The 25,914-nt window shown below is 39.0% G+C and overlaps 1 protein-coding gene across 1 annotated transcript in view; it reads left to right on the top strand.

Annotated features, from left to right (window-relative positions):
* The window catches only part of abcb11a (ATP-binding cassette, sub-family B (MDR/TAP), member 11a), an 80,887-nt gene that overhangs the window by 20,140 nt on the left and 34,833 nt on the right, over positions 1-25,914 (top strand). Inside the window, exons 5-15 of the mRNA XM_048598821.1 lie at positions 494-741; positions 7,271-7,358; positions 9,838-9,971; positions 10,454-10,625; positions 17,522-17,646; positions 18,106-18,280; positions 19,246-19,359; positions 19,457-19,567; positions 20,426-20,551; positions 22,760-22,963; positions 25,654-25,824. Of these exons, the coding sequence (XP_048454778.1) occupies positions 494-741; positions 7,271-7,358; positions 9,838-9,971; positions 10,454-10,625; positions 17,522-17,646; positions 18,106-18,280; positions 19,246-19,359; positions 19,457-19,567; positions 20,426-20,551; positions 22,760-22,963; positions 25,654-25,824 (1,668 nt within the window). The remainder of the gene's footprint in view (positions 1-493; positions 742-7,270; positions 7,359-9,837; positions 9,972-10,453; positions 10,626-17,521; positions 17,647-18,105; positions 18,281-19,245; positions 19,360-19,456; positions 19,568-20,425; positions 20,552-22,759; positions 22,964-25,653; positions 25,825-25,914) is intronic.

Here is a 25,914-nt window from a genome sequence, read left to right as displayed (position 1 = left end):
GGGTGTAGAGAGATATGGGCTAAATGCTGGCAAATGGGACTAGATTAATTTAGGATATCTTAAATTTCTTTAAGATCTTCCAAATAAAAGATAATGTGTGTAAATTCCCATTTGTATACCTGATCTATCTAATGTTCTGAACCAGTTGCATTGCTCTGATGCCAGTAGTGAACAAATGCAACTTTTTCCATAACACTGCCCTCACATCAGAACTGGGAAATGTTGTAACAAATGTAACGGTTTTGACATGGCATTTTCAAATTAGAATCATCTGTGCACCAAACTTCATAATTACCCTCATATAAAATTTAAACTTGTTAATGTTTTAAAGTCATAAACAGATTTTTGGTGCATGAATAACTTCATTACCCATTTGTTTTATCACTGTATTATCACTCATTGGTCTTTTTCTCACATGGCACATTTTTCTGAGGATAGAAAATGAAAAGTAAATGTTTCTCTTACATATAATGTTAAATATTCTTTGTTCCAGTTCAAGTTTGCTTCCTGCTATGAAATCGCCCTGATGGTATGTGGAGGAATCTGTGCTCTGCTTCATGGAGTAGCCCAACCTGCCATGTTAGTGGTGTTTGGTTTGTTGACAGATACCTTTATTGCATATGACATCGAATTACAAGAATTGAAAGACCAAGATAAGATTTGCAATTATAATACCAGCATGATAACTTGGGTGAATGGGTCAGAGTACCATAACCAAAAAAATGAGACAGTGCCATGTGGGTAAGTTAATGCCTGTACGCCTTACTTTCTCTTCAGCTTTCTTTGTTCATTTTTGATCTACTCATTTACTTGCCTTCTGCTTCAATCAGATGGACAGGGTATTGAGATCTCTGGTTGAGACTCAGCATTCTGTCAAGGTGTTGACTCATTATTAGCCTGTGATACACCTACATGCATGGTCCCCAATATTTTCTGGTGAGTGGGATGAACCTGCAGGTGCAGAATTTATAAGAATTAGCTGCATGGCCCGCTTTTTTGCAGAAAATATCCGAGTATTTAAAATGTATTTGGATCAAGTGCATTATAATTTCTTATCTTTTAAAGATAGGATTTGTCTCTGAATCCTACTCACCCATCTGCAGACGGTAATAGATAAGAATCCATATGCAATAATTCACTTAGGGAAGCAGTAGATGTTTTGGAATTTTGTAAAATAATTGAAATTACTGAAAATATTTTCATTGTCTATTGTTTGTTATTAACTTTTAGAATTTTAGAGTAGTGTAAAAATGATTGATTTGAAATTATAAGCTGAATATTCTCGAACTGAGCAGAAAATACTCTGTAATCTGAAGCAGGATGATCTCATAAATGTTACGATAAAAAATGCTACACAGATCAAGAAGCAACATTATATCGAATTGGAACTTAAGTAATCTTAGTCACCATGTTAAATTTCACATGAGGATTGATGTTAAAGGGCCCAAAATATAGCATTGCAAAGCGGTAATGATATAAAATAGACATGCCAGAGAAATCAAGTTTTTTTTTAAAAATTCATTTATGGAAATTAGGCATTGCTGGCTGGCCAGCATTTATTGCCTGATCCCAGCTGCCCTTGAACTGAATGGTTTGTTAGGCCATTTCAGAGGGCAGTTGAGAGTCAACCATATTGCCTTGGGTCTGGAGTCACATGTAGGTCAAACCAGGTGAGGGTGGCAGATTTCTTTCCCTGATGGACATTTATGAGCCAGATGGGTTTTTCCTGGCAATTGGCAATGGTTTCATAGTAAATAATAGATTTTTAATTCTAGACTTTTTAAAAATTGAATTCAAATTCCACCATCTGCTGTAGTGGGGTTCGAACCTGGGTCCCCAGAACATTAGCTGAGTTTCTGAATGAGCAGCCTAGGCATTGCCTCCCCCAATACATACTATGAATGAAATGGCCCTAAAGCTGAACTTAATCAAAGCCTCTAACATTTCTGTGCATTTTCTCCATGCTTTATTAAGCAGGAATATCAGGCTCCCAAAAACTTAATAATTTTTAACATCTCATCTATCTTCTAGTTCAGATCTGTTTGTTTGGACAATCACAGAATCTTACAGAACTGGAGGTGGCCTTCAGCCATCATCTCTGTGCAAGCAACAACTATCTAACATGTTTTTGCGTAAGTCATGTTATGACTAGAATGAGCAAAGTCAGAAATCACACAACACCAGGTTATAGTCCAACAGGTTTATTTAAAAACACAAGCTTTCAGAGCCTCAGTCCTTCTTCAGGTGTTAGTGAGAGAGGTAGTATCAGACACAGAATTTATAAGTTAAAGATCAAAGGTTCACACCATTGATGAGGATGTACTAAACAAACCTAAGATGCTGTTAAACCTTTAATCAGTTAGAAGGTTTTAATTGATTAATAGGCACATGTAAATCCCCAAATTCCTTTCAAGTTACAGTCCTGAGAGAACTAAAGGTTTTATTGGTGTAAAGAAAAGGTGACATTTTAGGTCAGACAATGCATGTTTGGTGTGAAACCTCGTTTAGAATCTGTTTGTGTTTTAATTTGTCGTCAGACTGGTTGTATTTCTAAAGTAGAAATTCATAAAACGCCATATTGACGGTCTATAATTGTGTGCTTTTTGAACAGAACAGTGTGTGTGTGTGTGTGTGTGTGTGTGTTTGTGTAAGCTCCGAAAGCTTGTGTTTTCTAATAAACTTGTTGGACTATAACGTGGTGTCGTGTGATTACTGACCTTGTCCATCCTAGTCCAACACCGGCACCTCCATATCATGGCTATCATCGACACCAACTGTTGGCTGAAAGTGGAGAGGATCTCCAAGAAGATTGTGCACATCAATACAGACATCAAGTTTCTACAGAAAGGCAAGAAAGCACAAAAGATCCCAAAAGGACTACAGATCGCGAACGCACTCATGTCGACCTACAACACTGATTATGCTGAGAGACTTTGACGTTGCACCACTCACAAACTCCTCAATCATCTTGTTCACCAACCCTAGAGCAAGCGCTGTAACCTTGAAATCACGATAGAGTCCATATTCGCAGCTTGCGCTCAAGATACAGCAGTACAGTTACGAGACACTGCCAAACAGACGAGGCAACAGAACTACACCACCTACATACACACCAAGAACAAGAAACTGGAGAAACTTGGCATCACCACCAGCAATAACCAAGTGTCCCTTGGTACCCCAGTTGAAGGCGGTACCACCACAGGAAAATCCATCGTCAACTTATCTGACCACACCCCTCAACCAGACAAGAACGAAGTTCTGAGCCGAGGATTCAATTTCTGACCCACCACCAAAACGGACTCCACTATTCTCGTGGCAGACACAGAGGAATTCATCAGATGAATGAGACTCCAGGAATTCTTCCAAGATGTCAGCAGCGAGCCCAGTGAGACAACCAACGAACCGGCTCAGTCGACAGAGAAATCCATGGGGGAGCGGGCAAAGAAGGAGTCGAATTGGACCCGTCTGGAGGACCGTTGCCCAGGGCTTGACAGGTAGGCTCAAGCCATCAGAGAATGTGTGAAAGCCAGATTTATCAGCCGCAATCAAAAAGTAGTGCAAAACATCACCCGGGCACAACACAATGCCATCCATGCTCTCAAGACCAATCGCAACCAGTAGACAAAGGAGGAATCATCGTCATACAGAATAGAACGGACTACTGCAAGGAAGTGTACCAACAGCTAAACTACCAGGAACACTACAGACGACTACCTACCAATCTGATCAAAGAACACACTCGTCAACTGAACAGATTTTTGGTCCAGTCCTTCAGAATACACCACATGCTCTCATCCCACGTACTTCCTGCGTAGGGGACTTCTACTGCCTTCCAAAGATACACAAAGCCAACACACCTGGATGTCCCATTGTATCAGGCAATTGGACGATGTGTGAGAACCTCTCTGGCTATATCGAGGGTATCTTAAAACTGATTGTACAGGGAAACCCAGCTTCTGTCGTGACACTACAGATTTCTTACAGAAACTCAGTACCCACGAACCAGTCAAACCAGGAACATTCCTCGTCACAATGGATGTTTTGGCACTCTACACAGCATCCCCCACAACAACGGCATCACTGCAACAGCCTCAGTACTCAATACCACCAACTGCCAATTTCCAGATGCCATTCTAAAACTCATCCGCTTCATCCTCGACCACAACGTTTTCACCTTCACCTTCATCCAGACACACCGAACAGCCATGGGGACCAGATTTGCTCCCCAGTATGCCAACATTTTCATGCACATGTTCAAACAAGTCTTCTTTGCTGCACATAACCTCTGACCAACACTATACACCAGATACATTGACGACATTTTCTTCCTTTGGAGACCTGGCAAGGAATCACTGAAACAACTACATAGTGATATCAACAAGTTTCATCTCACCATCAGATGGACTACTCTTTAGAATCAGTCTCATTCTTGGACACATGCTTCTCCATCAAGGATGGACACCTCAGTACATTGCTCTACCGCAAGCCTACGGATAACCTCACGATGCTGTACTTCTCTATCTTCCACCTGAAATATAGTTTTTTTCTTTTTCATTCATGGGATGAGGGAGTCGCCTGACCAGGCAGCATTTATTGCCCATCCATAATTGGCCAAAGGGCAGTTGAGAGTCAATCACATTGCTGTGGGTCTGGACTCACATGAGGCCAGACCAGGTAAGAATGGCAGTTTCCTTCTCTAAAGGACATTAGTGAACTGGATGGGTTTTTCCAATAATCGGCAATGGGTTCATGGTCATCATTGGATCCTTAATTCCAGGTATCTTACTGAATTCAAATTCCATCATCTGCCAATGGTGGGGTTCGAACCCAGGTCCCCAGAATTTTATTTGGGTCTCTGGATTAACAGTCCGGTGATAATACTACTAGGCAATTGCCTCACCTTAATATTAAAACAAGCCATCCCCTACGGACAAGCCCTACGCACACACAGAATCTGTTTGGATGAGGAGGAACGAGACAGACACCTGAAGGTGTTGAAGGATGCCCCCATAGGAACGGGATACGATGCTCAACTCATCGATTGCCAGTTCCAACGTGCCACAGCGAAAAGTCATAATAACCTCCTCAGAAGACAGACACGGGATACGTCCAATAGGATGCCCTTCGACATCCAGTACTTCTCGGGAGCAGAGAAACTATGCCATGTTCTTCACAGTCTTCAACATATTACTGATGACAATGAGCACCTCACCAAGATCTTCCCCATGTCTCCACTTCTCGCCTTCAAACAACTGCCAAACCTTAAACAGACCATGGTTCACAGCAAACTATCCAGTCTTCAGGACACCATCGACTATAACACTATACAAGCCTGTTATGGTAACCTCTGCAAGATATGTCAGATCATCAACATGGACACTACCGTCACACATGGGAAAACCACCCACCACATGCATAGCAGGTACTCATGTGACTTGGTCAACATTGTCTATCTCACAGTCTGCAGGCAAGGATGCCCCGAGGCAAGGTACATTGGCAAAACCATGCAGACACTATGACAACAGATCAACGGACACTGCACAACAATCACCAGACAGGAATGTTCCCTTCCAGTGGGGGAACACTTCAGCGGTCAAGGATATTCGGTCTCGGATCTTCAGGTAAATTTCCTCCAAGGCAGACTTCAGGATACAAAACAACGCAGTCACTGAGCAGAGGCTGATAGTCAAGTTTGGTACCCATGAGGACGGCCTCAACCAGGATCTTGGGTTCATGTCGCACTACAGGTAACCCCACCACACTACACATATACTCATCCACACACTATCTCTCTCTCTCATACACACAGACACGCACGCACGCATGCACACACACACACACACACACACACACACACACGTACACACTCTCTCTCTCTTTCCCACCCCTCACACACACAAACACACACACACGTGAATCTATGGGGTGAATTTGTATTTGTAGGTATATTTATTTTGTTCAAAATGCAGGCAATTTATAGACAGTCAGTCAATATGACGTTTTATAAATTCCTACTTTAGAAATAAAATCAGTCTGACTCCAAACAAAAACACAGATTCTAAGCAAGGTCACACCTAACATGCATTGTCTGACCTAAAATGTCACCTTTTCTTTACACTGATAAAATCTTTAGTTCTCTCAGGACTGTGACTTGAAAGGAATTCAGGGATTTACATATGCATATTAATCAATTAAAACCTTCTAACTGATTAAAGGTTTAACAGCATCTTAGATTTGTTTAGTACATCCTCATCAATGGTGTGAACCTTTGATCTTTAACTTATAAATTCTGTGTCTGATACTACCCCTCTCACTAACACCCCACTAACAGTTTCTAACCTTTTACTTATTAATTCTATATCTGATACTACCTCTCACACTAACACCTGAAGAAGGACTGAGGCATTGTGTTTTCAAATAAACCTGTTGGACTATAATCTGGTATCATGTGATTTCTGATTTTGTCAACTCCAGTCCAACACTGGCACCTTCGCATCATAGAATGAGCAAGAGAACGATGACGGATTTATGTCCAACCTTCAGTCCATTCTGAGTGCCATTAAGTGAACATACGTCATGTAGCAAGGTCACTTAATAATAATTTTAACTATCAAGCCCTTTTCAAGTGAAACTTGTGCCCCTCTGGGCGTGCAATTAAATCATTGTAAAAGTGTATGAAGAATCTTTAGTGGATCTTTTGCCAAAGCCATGGTTGATGATCGGTGACAATAAGAAACTATGTTCCATAAATTTGTTGACCAAAGCCAGACCTTTGCACACTCTTAACAAGAATTAAAAAAATCCAATCTTTTAGAGCAGCCTCCAGCACTCCTTTAATTAAACTGGAGAATAATGTTGATCTTGAGTGGAACTTCCAATAACCAATCATAGGTAAGGTAAAACAAAGTTTAGTAGTAGGCTGATACTTTTTGATGATTTTGGTGGTTATAATTTTGATGATAATAATTATAATAACTTAAATACTGTTATCCTGAAATACCTATTATGAAAAATTGCATTAAGCTTAATAGAACTTGAAATATAGTGTGACAGAATATTCTAATAAATTTTTATTAAATCAACAAATGTTATGAAAATCAGAAGCTTTATTTCAAAGAAAACCAACTGTGTGTTATAGTATAAATAATGAAGCCTTAATAATCTGATTTTTATTTATTATGACAAATATTTTATGAATAAGATTGCCACCAGTACAGCCTCAGCAATAAATTAAATATGTGAGGTAAAAATTTTGAATTTGTCTTTGCAGGGTCTTAGACATTGAGTATGAAATGTCCATGTTTGCTTATTATTACATTGCAATAGGACTATCTGTGTTCTTACTGGGCTACTGCCAGGTAGGTTTTAAGTGAATCTAGTTTTCAACTGTTAATTTCTAACAATTGATCATCCGTTATAGCAAGATTTCTAAACTGAGAACTAATTGTATACTTTAGTTAAACTGAGAATATTTTGAGTTGTGCAATGATAGAAGTTTATCAGCAATGTTAAAAACTTCTTATGCTTCCTATCATTAAACAAGACAGCAATTGTGATAGGGACCCCATTTATCTGATTAGTGCTCAAAATAGTCAACATTATCTTAAGTACTGATATCCAAATACAAATGAATATTTAATTGCATAATTTAAATCTTTTGTAAAGTAATAAATTGTGAGCTTAATTTAACTGATGACTGTTCATGGCTCCATGGTGAAGATAAAAATGCATTCATTTTTGCAAATATCTTTTCTGCTTGTTATGTCAACTTTGAATTGGTTAACTATTCAGAATGAGGAATTTTCTCAAAAATGGGGATTGGCTTTCACATGCTTAGAAACTCTGAATTGTCCTGTGATGTGAACATCAATTAATTTTCCTTACGTTACATTAATTGGTAACAAAGTCCATTCTGATTTATAAAGTATTCTGAAGTATTCCTGAAGTATTAAAGCAGACCACGTAAATTATGCTTTTTCCAGTTGTGCTAAACATCCTTTCTTAATTTTCTGTTTTACAAATAAGGAGAAGCACCGTAGCCTGGTGGTTACATCACAATGCAAAGATTTCATTTAAATGGCAAAACTCGCAATGGTGACATGAGGGAAAATATATTTTCACAACAAATGGGAATAATCCAGAATACACTGGCAGATAATGATATGGAGACAGGTTTTGACTGAGGATCAAAGGTGTTCCTGCTGCCTCACAGCGCCAGGGACCCAGGTTCAATTCCACCCTCGAGCAACTGTGTGGAGTTTGCATGTTCTCCTTGTGTCTGGATGGGTTTCTATCGGGTGCTCCAGTTTTCTCCCACAGTCTAAAGATGTGCAGCTTAAGTGGATTGGCCATGCTAAATTGCCCATTGTGTTCAGGGATGTGTAGGTTTAGTACATTAGCCATGGGAAATGCAGGGTTATAGGGATATGGTAGGGGATGGATCTGGGTGGGATGCTCTTCAGAGGGTTGGTGTGGACTTGCTGGGCTGAATGGTCTGTTTCCACACTGTCGGGAGTCTAAGGAGTCTAATTTTGTAACAGCTATGTTTCCAGCGATGCCATTGGAAAGATGAAATTCTGGGACCCACTCCTGCCAAAATTCTATCCTCCCACTCAACATACAATTTGCCTTCAAGGCAAAGGGATTTTAGAGGTGACATTAATCCTACCTACTCTTTTTCAGTTAGAGCCAGGGGCACAAATGCAAGCAGCTATCAATGCCACACATCACAATCTCATCACCCACTCATCATTAGAATTCTTCATTTTGAAAAAGACAAAAAAAGTAACATCTGCTCCTGTCCATATTGTGTCTCTCTGACTAATCTAACTATAAAATGGCAGACAGATCTGCAAGTTCTCATTGATGAATCAAAAAATGATCATGAAAATGCAATTAGAATTTGGGAGGGCAAATGGAAGGCTGACCATTATTGCAATAAAGATAGACTATAAAAGAAGGAAAGTCTAGAAGCAAATATACAGGGCACACATAGAGTGCTGTGTATAGTTTTGGTCACCATATTTAACGAGGCATTTCGGAGAAGCTTCACTAGATTGATTCCTGGGATGAAGAAATTGTCCTGGAAGGAAAGCTGGGTCTGTATTGGAGTTTAAAAGGAGAGTTGATCTTATTTAAAGATATAATGTTCCAAGCAGGGTTACCAAGCAAATGCTAAAAGGATATTTCCCCTTATGAGGGAATCTAGACTAGGTGACATAGTCTCAGAATAAAGGATCTCCTATTTAAGATGAGATAACAAGGAATTTAGAGGGCTGTTAATCTTTGAAATTCTCTTCCCAAGAGAGCAATAAAAACAGTGTGATTAAACATATTCAAGGGTGAGTTCAACAAGCTTTTGATTTACAAGGGATAAGTGGGAATGTGCAGTTAAGGCCACATACAAATCAGCAATGATCTTAATATATAAGAGTAGGCTCAAGGATCTGAAAGAGGTGCTCCTATTCCTTATGTCTTATATACTCACAAAGGGCAAGGAATTTCAAGACATTGTCAGTGTTTGTTTTGAGACCAACATCTACAATTAATAATCTCAAGTCATGTATAACATAACAAGGTAGAGCTCCACTAATTCTACTCCATTAATATAATTTGCGCTAATGAAATCCATCTAATGCAAAACACTTATCCGTGACAGGGTGAGAGAAGAGTCTTTCCTCACCATTCTGGTCTGAATTGAATAGAAGTAGAAATGAAAACAATAGCATTTCCATCTAATCTCTAACCCATTAGCTCACTTCCCCACATACTATAAAGGCTGAGGTAGCAGCAAATACAGATATGCTACTGTAAATATGTTACATCTTCTGTTGCTAGATATGCTTCTGGGTTACAGCAGCAGCCCGACAGGTTCAAAAAATAAGAAAAGTTTATTTCAAACAAATTATGAGGATGGAGATTGGTTGGTTTGACTGCAATTCTGCTGGAGAATTGAACGCAAGGATGTCAGAGTGAGTATGCTATTAAACTTCATGAAGCAAATTTACTCTGGCTATGAAAGCATGCGTGCCAATAAAGATTTATCTTTGCTATGCAATTAACTACACCAATAATAAATCCCTAAAACTGATGTGTAAACAAGAGAAGTTTGTGTCCTGTCACACTTGGAAGCAGTGAAATCAGTTGCTAAACACAGGTACTTCACAATACTTCATTATTGTTGTCAGACATCAGTGCACAGTTTGGATATGTTTGCAGTCATTGTTTTCTGTTCAGCTTGACATTACAGCTGCAGCTCTGCAACAGAACAGTGCAAACCTTGTTTGGAACATTAATTAAGGTTTACTGTATGTGTGAGGGTGAAGGAAGATAGTAGGCAGTATTTGATAAAGATTGTTCTTTAGTTGTCAGCAATAATTTGATACTTTAAAATTACAACTGTGTTAAGACATTTTGATGACACATGAGCCCAAAATTCTCCATCTTATTGCAGTGATATTAATAAAATCAATGATGCTATCGCTGATCAAGTTGGAATTTTTATTCAACGTTTCACCACTTTTGTCAGTGGATTCCTCCTGGGATTTGTCAGCGGTTGGAAGCTTACACTCGTTATTATTGCTGTCAGTCCTCTCATTGGTCTTGGAGCTGGTGTCATGGCATTGGTGAGGAAATAATTATGAACACAACAATTTGTGCCACAACAGCATTCACAACAACCAAAAGACTCCAGATTTCAATTACTTGTTAGTACTTGCTAATGTAAGACTAAATATATAAGCTTGATAATACATTAAGCTATTCAGAGTTACATAGAATAGGCAGCACAGAAGCAGACCATTTTGCCCAACTGGTCTGTGCCTGTGTTTATGTTCTATAGTCCCTTCATCTTCCTTTATCCAAACTTATCCTGCAATTCTTTTCTTTCCACTACATGAAGGCCTAATGACAACTATGTAACCACTGTCAATTGTTATAAAAATATGTCTAGTTTACTAATGTCCTTTATGAAAGGAAGTCCGCTCTCCTTACTTGCTCTGGCCTACATGTGACTCCAGACATGCAGTCATATGGCCAACTATTAATTTCGGATGGGCAATAAATACTGGCTCAGGCAGCAACATCAACATCTTATGAATTAATTTTAAAAATACTATATTTATATAGCTTACTTTTAAAAACATCTGTGAAACTGATGATGGATGTTTCCATTAGAAACTATTCCTAGTCACAGAAACAGAAAGTACAAGAATGAATATCACTTTTAGTCTATTTCTGCGAAAGGTTAACTGGGGATATGTTTATATTAGGAAAAATGACTACTTTCAAATATCTACTATTTTAAGATCCTTTCCAGTGATCAGGCATCCTTGGTGGTTGGAAGCTGGAAGATTAATGTTAGTTCAATAATATCTTGTCATCGTTGGAATCAGGACACATGAAAGATTGATTGATTGATTGATTGTCACGTGTACCCAAGTACAGTGAAAAGCTTTGTTTACAATTAGACAGGCAGATCATAGTAAGCAAAGATGTACAAATCAAAAAGACTTAAACAGAGGCATACAGGTTACATTGCACAGTGTGCACTAGGTGAGATCAACATTAGCAAATAAGCATTATTTGAGGCTAGCAAGTCCATTAATCAATCTAATAATGGCCGGGAAGAAGCTGTTCCTGAACCTGCAGATGCATGTGTTCAGGTTTCTGTATCTTCTGCCTGATGGAAGAGGTTGCAGGAGATAGATGCTGAAAAAGTTATGGAGTAGAAGGCCACAGAAGATGGGTGAGAAAGTTCAATTAAAAGCAAAGTACTCCGATACTTTTCCAAATTTTTTCTATGTTTTTGGATTTGGCTGCTTGTTTTAGAGCCAAGTAACATTCCCCATTTATCTGGAGCCTAGGAACCACAGCAAGGCTGACAAGAAAACACTATTGTTCTTACCACTTACAGACCTACTGGCTGGCAATCAAACTGCTTGGCCACACGTTCTTTGGCCATCAAGTGAGATTTGAACCCATGACATTCAGCTCAATGGAAAGGTTACTGTCACTTCTCTGCAGGACTGGAAATTGTGAAATAAAAGCCGAAAACGCTAGATTACTCAGTGGATCAGATAACCTCTGCAGAGAGAGAAATAGAGTTAAATTTTCAGGGCAATGACCCTTCGTCAGAATTTTTGTCATGAAAAGTCAACAACCTGAAACATTGGCCCAGATCTTCCAATTTCCAGTTCATCAGTGTTTCATCAATGTTTCTTTTAGTTTATTTATTACTACTGCAAACACATTGCACGATGCTTCTAATGGCTTACTAAAAATTCAGGTATATTTACAAAAGTTTCTGCAGAGAATAAAATAGCCCAGAATTTCTGGACTCCGGAAGACCCAATGCACTGACTCCATACAATTGCCCAGGAAGTCTATACTTCCCTGACAATTCCCCTGTTCCCTAGGACCTTCTAAAAAAGGTCTTTAAAAGTGAGGGACCTCAGAGTGTTGCAATATTGTGAATTGGATGGTCACCTTGAAAATGGTAAACAGAAAATCCTAGTCCAACTCTGTTGACATCCCTGATCAACTGCATTTGACTACACCTTTGTATACATCTGCCGATTCCACTCCCCTCCCAACCAATTTAACCTGACTACTCCACTGAATTGACTTGACAAACAACATTCTTGCTAATTTTTTTTTCTTCTACGTGAACCTCTGTAGTCCATCTGTGGCAGTGACTTCTGGAACCAGAAGTCAATACTGCAAACGGTGTTGGCACACATTTGCCATGCAAGATCCATGGTGCTGACAAATCCTTTCCAGCTGCCTACCCCTTGACTCAACTGGACTAGCTCCAACCTACCACCCAACAACCCACTCATTTGATATAACTAGCACCCAACCAGATAATCTCTCCTGACTCAAACCAACTGCCTCCGAATGCACCTACACAGTCATCCATCTACTGCTCAACCCTACTAACTACTGCCATTGTAGTCACTGCCACCTCATCCACCTATCACCCCACCCAGCAGTATTCCTCTCAACTACCTGCCACTCGACCAGCCTATTACCAAATCCAACTATTACCCTGCCCAGGTGCCATCCTATCCTTACCAACTGTCACCTTCTTCATTTACCATCCTACTCATGTATCACCATACCTAGCTGCCACACTACCCACTTACTCATTTATCCCATCCGTTTTACCTACCAACACACTTACATGTGGACCTGATGAACTCTTCACTCACATTCATTCATATATTCATTCAGAATCACATTGAAAGCATTTTAGTGAACTTCAAACACTTACCAGAATATGGCAGCTGGTGCTGTAAAAAGGTGATGTGGCTTGTTATTCCCCCCAAACCCACACTCACCACAAGCTATTTTGCCATACTAGAGAATTTCATTGGATTATTGTTCTGTATTTCTGAAAAGATGGGATTGGGACACCTGGCCAGAAATGCAGAGCTCCATCAGGGTGCAGAAAAATAGGAGTGAAGCAGCAATCTAATGGTGCTTGCCACTTTGTGGAAGATCTGGGCTATTAATGCTGAGGACTGATATGTAACTGAGATCTGCTAAGTGCCATTTTTGTTGAGTTTCATAGAGGGTTTTCTTGCTCTATTGTCCCAAACTTACCTCATTGACTAGGTACCACTCCACTATGCCACCTTATTTATCTGATGCTACCCAATTCTCCCAATCACTCCAGGTGAATTTACTCACTACACAGTTTGAGACATTTTTCCCCGACACAACAGAATAGTGGAAATTGACACCAGGCTTTGCAGATAGGGACGTGGAGATGCTGGCGGATGTGATGGTGCAGAGAAGGGCCATTTAGATGACGCCATGACACCAGACCTAGCTAGCTTTGTCTGTGGTTACGACCCAGGTCAGTGTAGTCTCAACTGTCTGGAGAAACATATAGCAATGCTACAAGAAGGTCAGTGGGTTTAGTAACTCACATTTACTGGATCTCCACCAGTTCTGAGGAACGGTCACCAGACCCAAAACGTTAACTCTAATATTTTCTTCACAGATGCTGTCAGACCTGCTGAGCTTTTCCAGCAACTTCTGTTTTTGTTCCTGATTTACACATCCGCAGTTCTTTCAGTTTTTACTGGATCTCTATTGCCCATCCCACCTCCCACAAGGCCTCAAGTTCTACCCCTCTCACTGTTAAACACTGCATCTTCCCCCAATTATTCCATCTCACAAGCCTCCACCTTACCAACACTGCATGGCCTCTGCTCTGTGTAGTCACTCACTTGGACACATCACCACTTTACCCCAACTGCACCAACACTAACAACTGTGCCAGCCATTTTCATTTTGCTCAATCTCTCCGTTTCTCTCATTCCAAGAGAAAATGGCCTATAACAGAGCCAAAAGAGCCAGGAAAAGTAGTGAAGAGCTGATATTCAGCTCCTCACCCCTATGAGTCGAGACCTTACTGCCCCGGGCACATAATTGTCTGGATGCCTCCATGGATTGGTTGGCAGCTGCTATGGAGACCCAGGTGAAACACACTTGGAATCTGTTGGATATATGCACAGACTTGCACTCCAGGATCAACGGTAAGGCAACAGGCAGATGGAGGACACTGACCTCACTCCTGGTGCCTGTTCCTTACAAGGAGACAGCTGCACCCACAGGCACCCATCTGGAGGAGGAACCACAGACAAGCACTTGAGAAGTCTCATCAGAGGACACTCCAGTGGTGGTCAAGCCCGCATTCTGTCTACCATCTTCAGCCCTGTGAGGAGGGTACACTTTCATCTGAGCAGGATACGTTCAGCATGGCTGTACCCTCTAGCCACAAATGCCCCTTCCCAACATTGCCTGAACAAAACTCCCAGGACAATGAGTGCCAGCAAAGGACAGGCTCCCTCCACCCCAACTCCTCGGAGATAGTGTGAGAATGACACACAGGTGGCACACATGACAATGCATTGTGAATACATAATCACCTTTGTAAACATACGTTCACTTTTCTTCCTCATCTGTGTGAGTGAATATCTGTCTATCTGCAACTATAACGTTGAAGATCCCAACCACCCTTAGTGTTATGTGACAATCTTTGGTCCAAGGTGTGACATGTAACCTCAACTGACAGTAAAAAGCTATTACATTGGGCTATCTCTGAATTTGATATGTATCCTGACAAATTTCAAATGGTCCTACTCCTTTAACACACTTTTCTTCTCTGACAGATTATCAGGGCATGCAGGAATATAGATTTGAGGTTAAAATCAGATCAGCCAGGAGTTTATTGAATGGTGGAGCAGGTCTGAAAGGCTGATTAGCATCATGTTCCTTGTTCATGTGTTCCTGAAAGACTTTCAAAAGATGCTGTCCCAAACACCTTCAAGACAACTACAATCTTAATTTAGAAAACAACTAAAAGTATGAAATGATTCATTTTGGAAGGTCGAATTTGAATGCAGAATACAGGGTTAATGGAAGGATTCTCAGCAGTGTGGAGGAACAGAGGGATCTTGGGGTTCACATCCATAGATCCTTCAAAGTTGCTACCCAAGTTGATAGGGTTGTAAAGAAGGTGTATGGTGTGTTTGCTTTCATTGGCCGGGGAATTGAGTTTAAGAGCCATGAGGTTATGCTGCAGCTCTCTAAAACTCTGGTTAGACCACACTTGGAATATTGTGTTCAGTTCTGGTCATGTCATTGTAGGAAAGATGTGGAAGCTTTAGAGAGGGTGCAGAGGAGATTTACCAAGGTGCTGCCTGGACTGGAGGACAGGTCTTATGAGGAAAGGTTGAGGGAGCTAGGGCTTTCTTCACTGGGGTGAAGATGGATGAGACGTGACTTGATAGAGGTGTACAAGATGATGAGAGGCATAGATAGAGTGGATAGTCAGTGACTTTTTCCCAGAGTGGAAATAACTATTTTGAGGGGGCACAATTTTAAGGTGATTGGAGGAAGATATAGGGGAGATGTCAGAGGTAGGCTCTTCACACAGAGAGTGATGGGCGTGTGGAATGTGCTGCCGGCAGTGGTAGTGGAGTCAGATACTTTAGAGACTTTTAAGCGACTCTTGGATAGGCACATGGAGGATATTAAAATGTAGGGTATACAGGGTAGATTGATCTTAGTAGGATAATAGGTCAGCACAACATCGTGGGCTGTAGGGCCTGTACTGTGCTCTCCTGTCCAATGTTCCAAGTTCTAACTAATGTCCCATTTCAATGCATATCACTTCTTAATACCATTAGAATATTTAAGGTCATGACTTTTAGCTCGAAAGCCATTACCTTTTTGCCCAATTGTTCTGGCAACCCTTCCTTAAGTACCTCAATTAGATCTCCCTATAATTCCCAATCTCAAGGGAATTCAAATCAAATTCATACCTGTCCTCATAATGTAACCATTTTAACTCTGGGGCATGGTTCTGGTGAGTTTGTGCTATACTTTCTTTAAGGCCAATATCTTGTTGAACTATGGCACCACAATTGAATCAAATGAAATCTGACCAAGGCTCTGAACAACTGAAACATAACTTTCTCCCCCTTGTACACCAGTCCTCTTGAGATATACTCTATCTGATCGATTGGTCTATCTGAAAAAACTTTGCACTTGTCATTTAGCTTGAGGTGATTTATGTTCCTGGAAATCCAAAACTCTTTTCACCTCCATAATTTCTATTCTCTCACTATTTATAAAATATCCCAATTTGTCTTTCATGGATCTTAGACTAGCTAGTTTGTTATTCCTCTCATTGAGTTCTGTATGCTACAGTTTTGCTGACTAATTTAAACAATGTGTCTTTGCAACTTCCTGCTCCCATCTACAGAACTTAATGTTGTTCTTACTTCAATGTTATTTGCAAGTTCTCTGTCTTCTACCTCTGAACCAATTTGCATCCAACGTCCTAATGTTACTTCCAATTTAATACAGTCTTATTTTCCTCAAAACTTTATCAAGTATCTTCTGAAAATTCTTATTGACAATATTCATAGATATTCAAGCCACCTCTGCAAAAAATTTAATATGACCTTTCATACTTGTTCAAATGCTTAATCACTCCCTCTAATAATATTTTACAGTAACTTTCCTGCCAATCATGTTAGTCTGATAGTTCAATTTTTTTTCCATCCCCTGTCTTGAAACATTGTTTTTGAAGTCACAAATGAAATTTGTTAAAATAAACACTGAAATCGGATTTGCTAAAGATTTCTAAATAGAGCCCGTGCATTTTATTTTTGTAGGACATTTTCAAAAGCTGTGAGAAATATCCAAATTTGCAAAACCCTTTTGTACCTTTAAGCCCTTGTTGATTTTTCTGTGTTTGTGTAATAATGCCAGCAAGAAATAAAGGAAACTATAAAAAATATAAAAATACTAATCAGTCTCCAAAAGGGATTAGCAATTTTGATTCATTTCATACCAACTGAACACAGTCCCAAGCTCAACTTGACATATATACTGCAGTATTTATTGACTACCCTGAATACAGTTACATGATACAAGTAAAAGCTTTACTGGAGAAAATAATTGGCATACTGAAATAATATTAACTGTAACTTTATTACAGTCTGTCTCAAAACTGACTGGCCTTGGGCTGAAGGCTTATGCTAAAGCTGGTGCTATTGCCGATGAAGTGCTTTCATCCATAAGAACCGTGGCTGCATTCAGTGGTGAGAATAAAGAAGTGGAAAGGTTAGTTACCGTGATAAGACTGCCCTTTTACTTATTTTAGTTAGTAATAAACCAGAAAAAAGAGTTATGTCATATTTACAGTGAAGCCTGTATTAATGATTGCAAATCCACAGTATAAGTAATAGATAAGGGTTTGGACTTATAAATATAAGAAAAGTTCAGTGATGAAGAAATGTCCATAGATCCAGAACTTATTTCAACTTTCCTGTTTTAGATATTAGGACTAGATAAGCCAAAATAATCTACAGAAAAAAAAAATTTAGGGAAAGAATTACTCATTCATATCTGAGGGATCCAAGGTGTATATCATTCAAGAAGAATCTACACTTTCCTTCTTCACTGGAACCACATGACTATTTTCGTATAGCTTACAAATGGAAAACATAAAGTATTAATAGAATAAAACATTGTTTGCATGTACTCTGCAGAATATTTAATGTTTCAAAATTTACTATACAGGTATGACAAAAACTTGATTTTCGCTCAACGCTGGGGTGTTAGGAAAGGCATGATAGTGGGACTTTTCACAGGCTACATGTGGATGATAATCTTCCTCTGCTATGCTCTAGCATTCTGGTATGGATCTCAGCTGGTTATAGAGCAGAATGAATACACACCTGGAGGTCTTTTACAGGTATGTTTATCGAAAAATATTCAATTATTGGCATTTGATGAAGTCATTATGAATATAAAAGAAAATTTTGGACCAAGGCCAGACAACTGTGATAGATGTTGCTATTTTGTAAAACAAGCGTTTCTCATTAGCAGTCTTACGATTTAATACATAACTTATAATCTATTGTTTAGAACAGAAATTGTTGCATATTTATTTAAATAAATATTGGGTATACATCATTATATTACAATAGTCTAATTGACTGCACAGGTGTTTTTAATTCAAAAATAATGAAATCTTAAATGGATTACTCCACTCTGTTGCACACAGTCTCCCTCAAAGTCTGCTGGGAACCTTTAAGCATCTAGAGTTTCTGCCTGAAATAGGCATTAGACTATGCAAATCAGCCTTCAAACATTGTTGTTCCAAACTTGGCAGAGCAAACACCAGGTGCACTCTATTCAGTTTTACTAGTTTTTGGTGGCCAAACCATTCCTTCATTGGACTGCCCACAAATTGCTGATTATCCTTTTTATTCCGAGGCACCAAAAGATGACTCATCTTGCTTCATAACCATATGGCATGCTGCTGCTTGCCTTGCTCAGCTCCTCAATCCCTTCCAGAAATTACCTGTGTGGGCTGGCTCAATATCAAAACGGACTAAAATTCTTCCGATCCTGACTGAAGGCATGAAGCATGAAGCTTGCTAATTATTTGAAAGTGCCCTGGAGGCTCAATTTGCAGTGAGCATCAGTCCAGTATATTCTAGAGCATGCTGTAGCAGCAATGTTTATTTTATGCTGGATTCGAGCACTACACAAATCTCTCCACCAGTGAAATTAGGTTAGTGCAGTATTCATCATTTTAAATAAAAATAATTTTTCAATGCCAGTTACTTATACAGATTTATTTCCTGATTTAATAAATATTCATAGGTCAAGGTTCCATTTACAGTGAGTTTTAAACGGTTTATTTTATCTTAGGTGTTTCTGGGAGTACTAGTAGCTGCTATGAATCTTGGTCAGGCTTCACCTTGTTTGGAAACATTTGCCTCTGGCCGTGGTGCTGCTACAAATATATTTGAAACTATAGACCGAGTGAGTTCAATTATTATTATTCAAGTCTTAAATCAGAACAAAATAGTATGAACTCAGCAAACTAGATTAATAAGTTAACTTTTGTTACTTATCGTAGGAGCCTGAGATTGACTGCATGTCAGAAGAAGGATACAAACTCAATAAAGTAAAAGGTGATATTGAATTCCACAACGTGACCTTCAATTACCCCTCCAGACCAGAAGTTAAGGTATTTAGATAAAGTGATTTGTTTAGTTCTTTTTTATAAAATTGGTGACATATGTTTTGCAGTCATGGTGAAATAATTACTGATGCAAGGATCAAAGTAATTAAGTGTTCTTCACGTAAACAGCAGGAGAACGCATAGTTAGCAATTTCTTTAGGTGGCACGGTGGCTCAGTAGTTAGCACTGCTGCCTCACAGCACCAGGGACCCAGGTTCAATTCCAGCCTCAGGCGACTGTCTGTGTGGAGTTTACATATTCTCCCTGTGTCTGTGTGGGTTTCCTTCCACAGTCCAAAGACATGCAGGCTAGGTGGATTGGCCATGATAAATTGTCTGTAGTGTTCAGGGATGTGTAGATTAGGTGGGGTTATAGGGGATGGGTTTGGGTGGGATGCTGTGAGGGTTGGTGTGGACTCGTTGGGCTTCCACACTGTAGGGATTCTATAGAACAGGACAATGGCCATTGAGAGAATCCATGGCTACTACCTCTAACATACATGAAACATTTTCTCCCTTTAATGTTCTTGCCAGGTTATAGTGGGTGCATGGTTTGTTTGGACAAATGACCAAATCACTACCATCAATGGCATTTTCAAACCAATGAGCAGGAAGTGTATGACAGCATCTTTGATTGTTTTTCTACTGACACAGTCAACGCATTCTTGAAGCAGTGTGAATGTGCTAATCACCATAATGCTCATTAATTAAATTGCAAACAAATTAACGTTTAAAGACACACCATTATTATAGATCTACTCTTTGGTGGCATATACGTCCCTGCATAAATGATTTATTTGCTTTATTCATGAGGTTTATAACTTGTCTTTACTCTAGTTTTATGTGCTGTACATACATTTCCCAGATTCTTGATCGACTTAGTATGGTGATTAAAGCAAGTGAAACAACAGCCTTTGTTGGTCCAAGTGGGTCTGGTAAAAGCACAGCAGTGCAGCTCATTCAGAGATTCTATGATCCTAAACAAGGAATGGTATGCTTTTAAATTGTTTGATTAAATCATAAATGAATAGAAAATTACATGTATGTTTGCCTGTCTATTATCATACAGATATTTTTTCACGTAGTTTTCAGTCATAGTCACTTGAAATATTACAAGTTGCAGAATACATCATTACTTTTTCACATATAGATGTTCACTTCCTATTCATGCCTGCAGTGTGCCATTTAAACATAATTTCTTTTCTCAGATTACTAATTTATTCCTCCTGTTCCTGGTCTTGACTTTATTCTGTGGTTAGTTTTCCACTGTACATGTGTCAGTGCAGCACTTCTAGCTACAGGTCTACTATTATCTAATTACATTTTCCTGTATTGGGGTTGTTATCATTCATCATTTGTATGTCAAGCTTAGACATAAGGTGTAAGAACTAAGAGGAGCTTACTGTGATCAAAATAAGAATTGGCTGTTGGCATATTCAAGGCACACAGCCTCTGAGTTTTTAGACTCCTCCAAAAAAATCATTGGTCCAGACAAGGGAACACGGGAACAGTTATTTAGTAGCTGTGGAGAAAGGCCAAACAAAAAATGGCTTAATAACACGGCTTGGAGGTAGCTTAGCAAATGCATAAAAATCTTTTGCTGCAATTATAAGCTAGAAAAAATGAATGATCTCTCAGGCTCACAAAGGTAAGACAAGGTAGTCAGACCCTATAGCAATGCAGTGTGAGAAGTATGTTTCACATTTGCATTATCTTCCCTTTTCTGTGGTGAACATAAATTACAAATTACTGGTTATATCCCCAAAAATATCTATTTCCTTTCCGAACCAATTTTCATTTAACTAAACATGAAGTTAAATAGTACAAGTCTCATTAAGATGTGGAGTTGTTCCTCACTTGCTGAGAACTTGAACGTACATCTTAAGATAATGACCTAATGAAGTACTGAGGAAGTTTTGCACTGTTTCGGGTGACACATTAAAGTAAGGCCTCATTGGCTTGCTTGTGTACATGTAAAAGACTCCATGGTATCTTTTGCAAAAAAGAACAGAAAATTTTCTGATATCCTGAACCACAGTCATCTCTGAACCAAAATGCCAAAAAAAATAGCATTAGCTAATCATTTATCTAATTGCGCACAAATTGCTTGTGCAGAAGCAATAACCTTGATCCAAAAATAATTTATTTGCTGTTATGTATAATGTGATATGCTGAAGGTAGGAGTGGTGTTGCAGTAAATGCAAGTAATTTCTTTTCACAAAGCAATAATCAGTTAATGAATGAACAAAAACCAAAATAACTGCGGATGCCGTAAATCAGGGACAAAAATAAATGTTGCTAGAAAAGCTGGCAGCATCTGTGAAAAAAAAATCAGAGTTAACATTTTGAGTCTGGTGACCCTTCCTCAGAACATGAATGAACAAATGTTGAATACAGTTCTGGTCACCACACTACCAGAAGGATGTGGATGCTTTGGAGAGGGTACAAAATAAAGGTTTACCAGGATGTTGCCTGGTGTGGAGGATTTTAGCTATGAAGAAAGGTTATCTAGATTGGATTTGTTTTCAGTGGAGTGCAGGAGGTTGAGAGGTGACCTAATAAAAGTTGATAAGATTGTGAATGGCATGGCTAGAGTGGAAAGTATGCGGCTTTGTCCCAGGTTGCAGGGGTCAGTTACTAGGAGACACAGGTCAAGGTGTGAGGGGGGAAGTTTAAAAGAGATGTGCAAGGCAGGTTTTTGACACAAAGGGTGGTGAGTGCCTGGAATGCATTGCTAGAGGCAGTGGTGGAAGCAGACACAATAGCAGCATTCAAGAAGCACCTGTACGAACACATGAAAAGGAAGGGAATAGAGGGATACAGAGCCTGTAAGTGAAGACAGTTTTAGTATGGAAGGGCAAAACATGGCGGCGCAGGCTTGGAGGGCCAAAGGGCCTGTTCCTGTGTTGTATTGTTCTTTGTTCTTTGGGAAGGGAATCTTAAATTAGTTTAAATTTTACTTGCAAAGATACAACTTGTGTACTTATTAGACAAAATGACTATTCAAAACTTTATGCATACTTATGATTCAATTTAGATCATCTCATATTCAGTAAAGTAAATATTACACTTTATTACTAAAAACAAGATTAACATCTATAGACCATATCTGAAACAATAAGATTACTTTAAATTAACTTCTTGACTACGTAACGCATCAAGGATATTGTGTTGTAATAAATTTGATTTGTTCTTGCAGGTCACTCTGGATGGCCATGATATTCGCTCTCTGAATATTCAATGGCTGCGTTCTTTGATTGGAATTGTTGAACAGGAGCCTGTCTTGTTTGCTACCACCATCGAAGAGAACATTCGCTATGGTTGTGACAGCTTGACAAAGGATGAGATTATCAAAGCAGCCAAGGAGGCCAATGCATATAACTTCATTATGGAACTACCACAGGTAACATCTAACAAGTATTATTGGCATCTGGAAGAGTAAATATTATCCAATACTGTAATTGTTCAATGGGATATATCCCAGGCAATGAATTTAATCTTACCTTACCTTTCATTCCAAACTGTGAAGAACAAGTATAGATTTAGATATTAAAACACTGATGAAGATAAAAACAGTCCCCCCAAAAAAAAGCATATTAGGACTTTTAGTTAATAGGATCATAAACCACTTTTCCTTCTTGCATTTATAAAATATTTCAGCACAACACTTTTATAAATTGGATCTGAGAGATTGTTATCACTACTCTTAAATGAAGAGGGACACATTAGATTGTTTTATTACATAGAATATTCCCTACAATATATCCAATCATACAGAAAGTGAGGAAACAATATACTAACAATCACTTATATTCAACTGACTTTTGTTATTAAATTCTGTGATATATTTAGTTAAAGATATTGACAGAATATATTATTTCTTATATTAGGTTCTTTATATTATTATGAATAAGTAAGGAAAGATGATCAGCTTCTCTCTTTTAAACCTACTCTCAGTGGGTCACAACAAATATTCAAAAAAATCAACAACAGAAATTTCTGGAAAATCTCAGCAGGTCTGGCAGCATTTGTAGAGAGAAACTGGAGTTAATGTTTCAGATCCAGAGACCCTTTATAAAAAGAAATATTTCTATTTCTTTGTAAGTGCACAGCAATCAGGCCGTGACACTTTAATTAAAAAGTAATTAATTCCATTTTATAAAGGTGTAAATTCCAAAGTTTTATTGAGTGAAAAAAGAGGAATTTTATTAGCCTTAAAAAAATAATAAAAATGTGACATCAAAAACACACAAAACAGGTTACAATCTTAAAAAGAAAGGGGATGTCCATTCAGACACAAAGGTACAGGTCATCACAGTTTAAAATTCTTTGCGTATTTGAGATGTTGGATTTTAAACCTGAGTCCTGTCAATTTGTTTCTTCAGCAGTAGTGAAGCTTGAACTTGAGTTCTCAGTGAATAGTTGTTGTTCTTAGTTATTTATTCACCAGGCACTGGGTTGTGAGGTCAAGAGGGGAGGAGGAGAAAGGAGCTTTCAGCATTCTTGCTGTTATCAGTCCATGTTGCTTTCTTTCTCTGCTGCTCAAAAGTAAACTACTGACAAGGTTCATTTTAATAACCCAAATGTAACTTCATAACCTTTTTTTCAAACTGAATACTTCACAGATAATCTTTCATCTCCCAATGCATGAATTTGTCATGAAAGTGTCACTAAAACAAGTGATGCAAATTCATTGACACCTCATTGAGTTTCAGTGACTCTTAATTAAAATGGTAATTCTAATGCATCCAGTTTCATTGATTCCACGCAGGTTTCCTGAGCCTGTTAGGTGATCACAGTAGCTATTTTAAATCATTGGTGTCCATAAGACCAGAAGAAATGAGTCTATTTTAAAACTATTTTAAGTCCATATAAGTCTCAAGTGTTAAAGTCAAGTGACTTCACTTCAATTATGACAATATATTTTGGCAATAGCCAAGATAGTTTTGCAGCACAGAATATTTGAATGATGTGCCACTTTCTGAAAACAAATACCTGTTGTATTAAATTTAATCATTGCTGAATATATGAATATTTTTCCAAATATTGAGGGTGGGGAAACAATGAGTAGAATCTACCTGTGGTGGTAAGGGAGGTAATCGGATAGGTTAGAATCAGGAGATAGACTCCCACTTCCTGGCACTACAGGAATTAGATTCTGAGTAGGAAGGCCCAAGCTGCATCTTCCTGCTGTGCTGTCGATGAGGCCCCTACGTGGTCAATTAATAATCAACTCCATTCCCGGCAGGTGATAACTTTGGCAGCCTTCCTGACAAGTAAAACAGAACAGACTGCCCATTGGGTTATGGGGGCAAGGTAGTTTGGGGCGCTCCAATCTTAGGATAATCAGGGCATGGATAAACATCAATGTTTGGCTGCTGAAATCCACCCCACTACACTTTCTCGCAATCCAGAAATCCTCCCTCTTTCTGTGATCTCCACACTGAATCCCTCCTTAAAAGTGACCAACTGTACCAACTGCTCCTAGACATCTGCACTGCTGCACTTTCAGCAACACTGCCTGTGATGGGGTGCTGTGGCTTCTGATTGCCTGGAAACTGCAGGTAAGGCAGAGCATCACTGCCCTAGGAAGTGATCCAGCAATAAGACAACAAGATGATCACTTAGACGCCCGGTACCTGATAGACAAAGGAGACACTGGATGTACCTGTTCATGGTGGTGGTAATTGGTGGGTGGGTGTGTTGGAGGATTTGGTAGCATTTTGCATGTACCACCACTTTTGAAAACAAAATTAGAAGATCCTGTCCAATTTTCCAGCTGTTACCACAGTGTTAGCATTGAGTAATAAACCTGACTCAGATGGTGACGCCCACATCCTACCAGTCAGTTTCAGATATAGTAGTCTAGGAGCCACGTGAAATTCCTTCTGCTTTTCCCTAGCTAAAACAACTTGTCAACCCCGAAAAAGAAAGCCATTGACACTGTTGTGCCATTTTCCCCATTTCCCACATTGACAGTTTTGTGCATCAGATTTACATAGTGTGGGTGTTCAACTAAATACATATACCATTCCCATAGATATTATGTTTGAATATTTCCACCTTTACTTCCCAATTCATATTTTTTTTCAGAAATTTGACACCCTTGTTGGTAAAGATGGAGGCCAAATGAGTGGAGGACAAAAGCAACGCATTGCTATTGCTCGAGCTCTTGTGAGAAATCCCAAAATTCTGTTACTAGACATGGCAACTTCAGCACTAGACAATGAGAGTGAGGCTGTTGTTCAAAGTGCATTGGATAAGGTGTGTTTTTATTACAAAGATACAGAAAAACCATTGGCTGACATCTCCGCTTAAAGCTATTTCAGCTTTACAGCCTGCCTGGTTCCTTTA

The sequence above is a fragment of the Rhincodon typus genome, chromosome 7, assembly GCF_021869965.1.
Source record: "Rhincodon typus isolate 14 chromosome 7, sRhiTyp1.1, whole genome shotgun sequence".
Lineage (NCBI taxonomy): Eukaryota > Metazoa > Chordata > Chondrichthyes > Orectolobiformes > Rhincodontidae > Rhincodon > Rhincodon typus.
The sequence above is the reverse complement of the archived record's forward strand: the minus strand, read 5'-3'. Positions and strand labels throughout refer to the sequence as shown.